This window comes from Semicossyphus pulcher, unplaced genomic scaffold (assembly GCF_022749685.1).
Source record: "Semicossyphus pulcher isolate SPU_LCO1_2020_fin unplaced genomic scaffold, fSemPul1.0.p SCAF_7, whole genome shotgun sequence".
Lineage (NCBI taxonomy): Eukaryota > Metazoa > Chordata > Actinopteri > Labriformes > Labridae > Semicossyphus > Semicossyphus pulcher.
The window spans coordinates 32,576,205-32,585,000 of NW_027211748.1; the positions used below are offsets into that span (position 1 = coordinate 32,576,205).

General features: G+C 46.3%; 1 protein-coding gene across 1 annotated transcript in view; it reads right to left on the reverse strand.

Moving 5' to 3' along the window:
- Nucleotides 1-700: 700 nt before the first annotated feature.
- bfsp2 (beaded filament structural protein 2, phakinin) overlaps nt 701-8,796 on the reverse strand; it is a 9,274-nt gene continuing 1,178 nt past the window's right edge. The window contains exons 2-7 of the mRNA XM_069685234.1: nt 6,446-6,528; nt 6,213-6,369; nt 5,625-5,786; nt 5,396-5,524; nt 4,966-5,207; nt 701-1,841 (exon numbers count right to left, since the gene is read on the reverse strand). Of these exons, the coding sequence (XP_069541335.1) occupies nt 1,745-1,841; nt 4,966-5,207; nt 5,396-5,524; nt 5,625-5,786; nt 6,213-6,369; nt 6,446-6,528 (870 nt within the window). The 3' untranslated portion in view covers nt 701-1,744. The remainder of the gene's footprint in view (nt 1,842-4,965; nt 5,208-5,395; nt 5,525-5,624; nt 5,787-6,212; nt 6,370-6,445; nt 6,529-8,796) is intronic.

Below are 8,796 nucleotides of genomic sequence, written 5' to 3' on the forward strand. Positions count from 1 at the left end.
TCCTCTCGCATGTCCGGTGGGAGGGACTTAGACGCGAGGAGAGGAGTCGAGGAAAGGACTCGAGGAGGCACAAACTGAGGAATGAGAAGAGCCTTCACAGTTTTGTCTCGTAGTCCCTCCAGCCCTGTGGGAGCTGAACTCTTTAATCTCTCAGCAGGTGAAACAGAAACCATCAGAAAACTAAACAATGATGATGTCACAGCTGTCATCACTGTGATGTCATCACATGATAATACTTCTCTGTTGATTGGTTAAAACCTCTTACACGCCTGCCAGACCAGAGTCTGTTTCACACCTTCACACACACACACACACACACACACACACTCAGCACATATGCACACGTCATCAGAACAGGTGTGTAATTATGAATCTAATAAACACTGATGTTATTATATTATAATCATGTGGTTCACTGTCATGCTGCTCTGCTGACATCATGCTTGTTCTTAACTGTGATTGGTCAGATGCTGCAGACTCTGCTCCTGTCATGTGATTGATCATGTTGACTGACATAGATCACATGATCACTTTGGTTTAATAAAGCCTGATAACTAAAGGTAACCTGATGTCGTGACCTCAGGTCATGTGATCTCCCAGGTAACTCCATCACCTGACGAAAGTTTCCCTCTGACTCAAAGCAAACATGGACGCCAAACAGTTTAATGAAACACTTTTAATAGATGTTAAATTCTCAGTTTAAAGTTCTTTAACCCTCAAACAGGAAGTGAATCTGTTTTTCACCCAGAGGTCAGACTAAAGCAAACGATCACTGAAGCTTCTGATCACATTATACATCATCATCATCACCATCATCAGATATGAGAAGCATCCTGCAGGATCAGCTGTTCACATCAGAACTCAGGAACACCTGCCCAACTTGAACCATCATCCGTCTGCACCAGTGACTGTATATAAAGATGGACGACACGTCTCCATCTGCTCTCATTGTACGACATTGAAGCCAAATGCCCCTGTGATAGGCGCTGCCATCTTGTGATGGTGACGTCATTTAGAGACAGAGCTGTGCAGTAGAGATCGGTGGGTCGAGCCGCCGTAGCCACTTCCACTAACCAAAAACACACACTTAACCTACCGATAAAAACGTCAAAGATCCGTCACGCCGGCGTGTTTAACAGCAGAACAGCTTCTTGTGTCGGTCTGAAGCAGAAAGTTCAATGACTGTAGTGTTAGTGTTAGTTACGTCTCCTCTCGCCGTTCCTCCTCTACTCTGCTGCTCAGGAACAGAACGCTGCAGGAGCCCCATTTGTCCACAGAGCTGTCAATCATGAGGCCACACCCCCTTTTTATAGCATCAAATAACTAATTAAAAGTAAACTTAAAATAAACTGAACACTGTGACATAAATCAGCATGATAAGAACTAACTATAATGACAGAAACCATGTTTGAGAAAAATGTATTTGACGTGTATTTTGATTTTATAGTTTGACTCATGTCCCATCTGTTAACATGGAGGAGGCGGGCTTTATGAGCTATACTGCAGCCAGTCAGCAGGGGGCGATGGAGAGGGTTTGGCCTCACTTTTAGGGAGCTGTCATCTTTTTATACAGTCTGTGGTCTGCACCTGAGGTTCAGGTGGAACATGACTACCCTCTGATAACAGATCACAAGACCTGACCATGATGTTTGAGTTCAGGTGGACTTCCTGTTGCAGGTTTAGCATCATTCACACCTGGTTGGCGTCCAGATCCACTTCTGTCTGAACCAATTCTCCACTGGGATTACTGTCCTGGAGGTCCTGGAGGTCCTGGAGGTCCTGGAATGTCAGTCTTGGAGTCTGGAGCAGCTCCCTCAGGCTGTGAGTGCACACCTGGACACCTGGACAAGTGATTTTAATAATTAATCACAGTAATTAAGAGTTTCATTAAACTGGATTGGTTGATCAGCTGACTGATGGAGGATATTTAGAGATCAGAGCTGTCGATCTGTTCCTCATGTTGACGTCATCCTGACAGCCTCAATCATCTTTGAATCATGACATCATCACTGTGTCACTTCCTCTCCCTACAAACACCTGCTGCTTCAGCTCACTCTGATGATGGCCTCAGTGTAGAGGTCATGTGGGACCTGACCCCAGCCGGACGAAACAGACCCGATCAGCACCGACTTCACAGCTGATTAATATTAACAAGTTACAGTTAGTCAGCTGTCAAACAAACCTTTTTGTCCTACCTGTGTGACGCAGCCTTCTCACCTGATCCTGTCCGTGCATATCATCCATCCTCCGCCAAGAAAGTTCATAAAACACATCCAGGTTTCCTGGTATCCATGTCGTGTTGATAAAAACAGAGATGCTAATCCACTAGTTATCTCAGATTAAAAGTCCACTTGCTGTCATTCAGATTGACGACAAACATGCGACTCGTTTAGAAGCCACACACGTGTAACACGTCGCTGCGCTTACTTTCTTCTCGTCTTTGTCCACAATTTACATAAACGAGGTTTGACTTCTTTATATTCAGTTTCTTTTATCTTTTTTGTCCACATCAGCGAGGAAGGTATCCATCATTAACGGCTTTGGCTTCAACTTTTCTCTGAACCTGCAGTCTCGTGACACGTCGCTCAACTCGTTGCTCTTTCTAATTTTTTTTCCCACTTTACTTCCTGCACGATCTCAGGCGAATGACACATTGTTGCAAGTTAAAATACCTGGACCCGTTTGACCACGTAATACATGGACCCGAACCCGTCCGGGTCCTCGGGTTCTGGCAGACCCGTGAAGACCTCTACCTCAGTGTTCACAGTGATGGTGTTAGCGGTGCTTCTGGTGTTGACTGTGCTAGCAGCTAGGTGGTGTTAGCAGTGTTGGCAGTGTTGATGGTGTAAGCAGTGTTAGCGATGTTGATTGTGTTACCGGCTAGGTCGTGTTAGCAGTGTTAGCGATGTTGATTGTGTTCGCGGCTAGGTCGTGTTAGCAGTGTTAGCGATGTTGATTGTGTTAGCGGATAGGTGATGTTAGCAGTGTTAGCAGTGTTAGCAGTGTTAGCGGCTAGGTGGTGTTAGCAGTGTTGATGGTGTTAGCAGTGTTGGTGGTGTTAGCAGTGTTGATGATGTTTGCAGTGTTGATGGTGTTAGCAGTGTTGGTGTTAGCAGTGTTGGTGTTAGCAGTGTTGGTGGTGTTAGCAGTGTTGGTGTTAGCAGTGTTGATGGTGTTAGCAGTGTTGGTGGTGTTAGCAGTGTTGGTGTTAGCAGTGTTGGTGTTTGCAGTGTTGGTGATGTTAGCAGTGTTGGTGTTAGCAGTGTTGGTGGTGTTAGCAGTGTTGATTTTGTTGGCGGCAAGGTGGTGTTAGCAGTGTTCATGGTGTTAGCAGTGTTGATGATGTTAGCAGTGTTGGTGTTAGCAGTGTTGATGGTGTTAGCAGTGTTGGTGTTAGCAGTGTTGATGGTGTTAGCAGTGTTGGTGTTAGCAGTGTTGATGCTGTTAGCAGTGTTGGTGTTAGCAGTGTTGGTGTTTGCAGTGTTGGTGGTGATAGCAGTGTTGATGATGTTAGCAGTGTTGGTGTTAGCAGTGTTGATTTTGTTGGCGGCAAGGTGGTGTTAGCAGTGTTGATGGTGTTAGCAGTGTTGGTGGTGTTAGCAGTGTTGGTGGTGTTAGCAGTGTTGGTGGTGTGAGCAGTGTTGATGATGTGAGCAGTGTTGGTGGTGTTAGCAGTGTTGATGATGTTAGCAGTGTTGGTGGTGATAGCAGTGTTGATGGTGTTAGCAGTGTTGGTGTTAGCAGTGTTGATGATGTTAGCAGTGTTGGTGGTGATAGCAGTGTTGATGGTGTTTGCAGTGTCGGTGTTAGCAGTGTTGGTGGTGATAGCAGTGTTGGTGTTAGCAGTGTTGATGATGTTAGCAGTGTTGGTGTTAGCAGTGTTGATGATGTTAGCAGTGTTGGTGGTGATAGCAGTGTTGATGGTGTTTGCAGTGTCGGTGTTAGCAGTGTTGGTGGTGATAGCAGTGTTGGTGGTGTTAGCAGTGTTGGTGGTGATAGCAGTGTTGATGATGTTAGCAGTGTTGGTGGTGTTAGCAGTGTTGATGATGTTAGCAGTGTTGGTGTTAGCAGTGTTGATGGTGTTAGCAGTGTTGGTGTTAGCAGTGTTGATGGTGTTAGCAGTGTTGGTGTTAGCAGTGTTGATGCTGTTAGCAGTGTTGGTGTTAGCAGTGTTGGTGTTTGCAGTGTTGGTGGTGATAGCAGTGTTGATGATGTTAGCAGTGTTGGTGTTAGCAGTGTTGATTTTGTTGGCGGCAAGGTGGTGTTAGCAGTGTTGATGGTGTTAGCAGTGTTGGTGGTGTTAGCAGTGTTGGTGGTGTTAGCAGTGTTGGTGGTGTGAGCAGTGTTGATGATGTGAGCAGTGTTGGTGGTGTTAGCAGTGTTGATGATGTTAGCAGTGTTGGTGGTGATAGCAGTGTTGATGGTGTTAGCAGTGTTGGTGTTAGCAGTGTTGATGATGTTAGCAGTGTTGGTGGTGATAGCAGTGTTGATGGTGTTTGCAGTGTCGGTGTTAGCAGTGTTGGTGGTGATAGCAGTGTTGGTGTTAGCAGTGTTGATGATGTTAGCAGTGTTGGTGTTAGCAGTGTTGATGATGTTAGCAGTGTTGGTGGTGATAGCAGTGTTGATGGTGTTTGCAGTGTCGGTGTTAGCAGTGTTGGTGGTGATAGCAGTGTTGGTGGTGTTAGCAGTGTTGGTGGTGATAGCAGTGTTGATGATGTTAGCAGTGTTGGTGGTGTTAGCAGTGTTGATGATGTTAGCAGTGTTGATGATGTTAGCAGTGTTGGTGGTGTTAGCAGTGTGATGATGTTAGCAGTGTTGGTGGTGTTAGCAGTGTTGGTGTTAGCAGTGTTCATGGTGTTAGCAGTGTTGGTGGTGTTAGCAGTGTTGATGATGTTAGCAGTGTTGGTGTTAGCAGTGTTCATGGTGTTAGCAGTGTTAGCGGCATTGATTGTGTCAGAGACTTACAGTGCCTCAACGGGCAGGAAGCGGCGCTCCTCTCCGTCCAGGACACCGTGGTACATGCCGATCTCCTGCTCCAGACGCTGCTTGTTGCTAAGTAACGTGTCATAGTCGCGGCGCTGCTGTTCAATCTCGCCGCGTACGTCTGTTAGCTCCGCCTCCAGCTTGGCGACCACAGAGCTCAGATTCTGCAGCTCCATGTCGTGCCAATGCCGCGCGTCACCCAGAGAGCTCTCCAGACCTCGTTTCTATGGAAACACAGCACAGTATGACATCATCAATCAGGTTATTGATCAGATTGTTAATTAGGTTATTGATCAGATTATTAATCAGATTATTGATCAGGTTATTCATTGGGTTATTAATGAGATTATTGATCAGGTTAGTAATGAGATTATTAATCAGGTTATTGATCAGATTATTGATCAGGTCTCACCAGCGCTCGGATGGACTCGGTCTCCGCCTGCAGACTTTGGATCTTACAGCCTGTGTCGTTACACTCGGCCTTCAGTGCCTCCACCTGCTCCTCCTCCGGACTCAGTCTGTTGCTCACACATTGCGCCTCCTGCTGACACACACAGACACACACACACACACACACACACACTCATCTTAAAGGGACAGTGCAGCATATGAGGACACCTGTGCAGGTAAGACGTCCTCACCTTACACTCCAGGTAGCTGTCAGTCTCTGCCCGGTTCCTCTCGGTCACCTTCTCCCAGTGGCTCCTGATGTAGGCCAAGATCTGGTCCAGACTGGTCTCTATGGGAGCGTCAGGCTCGTCCACCTCGCGTCCCGCCATCTGACTGTAGAGGACACGAACGTCCTATGAGGGCACACAGACAGGATGTCACATGACCTCAGCTTCAAGTTCTTAAAGGGACAGCTCACTATGATCAATCATCAGCTAATAATCCAGGTGAAGTTGATGAACATGAATTTAAAAGATGCATTTAAAGAACAATTCAGATTCAGTGGATGAGATTAATACACTAAATTAGAAAAAAATAATACATTTAAAATAAAAGCCTCTACAGACCTAACTGTGAGTGTCCATGTATACTGATAATAAGACTATAAGAATAAGCAAGCTGTTTTATTAAGCTAAAAGTGTGACACTCTTTGTTCATGTGTTTACATTTCACAGAAGGATTCCATATGCATGTGAAACACCTGGTTGACATTTAGCTGACATGTTTAAATGTTGTCTTTACTGTAAAATTGTATTTTTTTGAACAGGGTTTGGTAGGACCTGCTCGTGGTTGTGCTCCAGGTTGCGTAGCTCAGCTCTCATGTTCTCCATCTGCTCCTCCAGCTCCGCCTTCGTCAGGTTTGCTTCATCGATCACTTTGTACAGAGAGCTGATCTCCTCCTCCACTGCCCTTCTGAACGGCTGCTCGTTCTCAAACCTGCAGGAGGAAGGGACGTGTTACTTCTCCTCTAGTGTGTGTGTGTGTGTGTGTGTGTGTGTATGTGACCTCTGACCTGTCTTTGAAGTCCTCAGCATTGGCCTGAACATTCTCTGTCTGCAGCATCAGGCGAGCGTTGTCCAGGATGGCTTCGCTGACCTGCAGGAAAATCAGAGAACTGAGAGCAGCTGCAGCCAGCAGGGGGCAGCACACACACACACACACACACACACTGTTACACACAATCCTCTCTATAACTCAGTGGTGACTGAAGCACCCTACTGTAGTGTTTCCATTTCATGCTGCTAAATGCTTCAGCATTTTACTTTACAGGAAACAGCTTCAGTTTTACTTCTGAGTATTTTATCATCAGTACTTTTACTGCAGTACTGAGTACTTCATCCAGCACTGAGTACTTCATCCAGCTCAGAGTACTTCATCCAGCACTGAGTACTTCATCTAGCTCAGAGTACTTCATCCAGCACTGAGTACTTCATCTAGCTCAGAGTACTTCATCCAGCTCAGAGTACTTCATCCAGCTCTGAGTACTTCATCCAGCTCTGAGTACTTCATCCAGCTCAGAGTACTTCATCCAGCTCAGAGTACTTCATCCAGCTCTGAGTACTTCATCCAGCACTGAGTACTTCATCTAGCTCAGAGTACTTCATCCAGCACTGAGTACTTCATCTAGCTCAGAGTACTTCATCCAGCACTGAGTACTTCATCCAGCTCAGAGTACTTCATCCAGCACTGAGTACTTCATCCAGCTCAGAGTACTTCATCCAGCTCAGAGTACTTCATCCAGCTCAGAGTACTTCATCCAGCACTGAGTACTTCATCCAGCTCTGAGTACTTCATCCAGCACTGAGTACTTCATCCAGCTCAGAGTACTTCATCCAGCTCAGAGTACTTCATCCAGCTCAGAGTACTTCATCCAGCACTGAGTACTTCATCCAGCTCTGAGTACTTCATCCAGCACTGAGTACTTCATCCAGCTCAGAGTACTTCATCCAGCTCAGAGTACTTCATCCAGCACTGAGTACTTCATCCAGCTCAGAGTACTTCATCCAGCACTGAGTACTTCATCCAGCACTGAGTACTTCATCCAGCTCAGAGTACTTCATCCAGCTCAGAGTACTTCATCCAGCACTGAGTACTTCATCCAGCTCTGAGTACTTCATCCAGCTCAGAGTACTTCATCCAGCTCTGAGTACTTCATCCAGCTCTGAGTACTTCATCCAGCACTGAGTACTTCATCCAGCTCTGAGTACTTCATCCAGCTCTGAGTACTTCATCCAGCTCAGAGTACTTCATCCAGCTCTGAGTACTTCATCCAGCTCAGAGTACTTCATCCAGCACTGAGTACTTCATCCAGCTCAGAGTACTTCATCCAGCTCAGAGTACTTCATCCAGCACTGAGTACTTCATCCAGCTCTGAGTACTTCATCCAGCTCAGAGTACTTCATCCAGCTCTGAGTACTTCATCCAGCTCAGAGTACTTCATCCAGCACTGAGTACTTCATCCAGCTCAGAGTACTTCATCCAGCACTGAGTACTTCATCCAGCTCAGAGTACTTCATCCAGCACTGAGTACTTCATCCAGCACTGAGTACTTCATCCAGCACTGAGTACTTCATCCAGCTCTGAGTACTTCATCCAGCTCAGAGTACTTCATCCAGCTCAGAGTACTTCATCCAGCACTGAGTACTTCATCCAGCTCAGAGTACTTCATCCAGCTCAGAGTACTTCATCCAGCACTGAGTACTTCATCCAGCTCAGAGTACTTCATCCAGCTCTGAGTACTTCATCCAGCTCTGAGTACTTCATCCAGCACTGAGTACTTCATCCAGCTCTGAGTACTTCATCCAGCTCTGAGTACTTCATCCAGCTCAGAGTACTTCATCCAGCACTGAGTACTTCATCCAGCTCAGAGTACTTCATCCAGCTCAGAGTACTTCATCCAGCACTGAGTACTTCATCCAGCTCTGAGTACTTCATCCAGCTCTGAGTACTTCATCCAGCTCTGAGTACTTCATCCAGCTCTGAGTACTTCATCCAGCTCTGAGTACTTCATCCAGCACTGAGTACTTCATCCAGCTCAGAGTACTTCATCCAGCTCAGAGTACTTCATCCAGCTCAGAGTACTTCATCCAGCTCAGAGTACTTCATCCAGCACTGAGTACTTCATCCAGCACTGAGTACTTCATCCAGCTCTGAGTACTTCATCCAGCTCTGAGTACTTCATCCAGCACTGAGTACTTCATCCAGCTCTGAGTACTTCATCCAGCTCTGAGTACTTCATCCAGCTCAGAGTACTTCATCCAGCACTGAGTACTTCATCCAGCTCAGAGTACTTCATCCAGCTCAGAGTACTTCATCCAGCACTGAGTACTTCATCCAGCTCTGAGTACTTCATCCAGCTCTGAG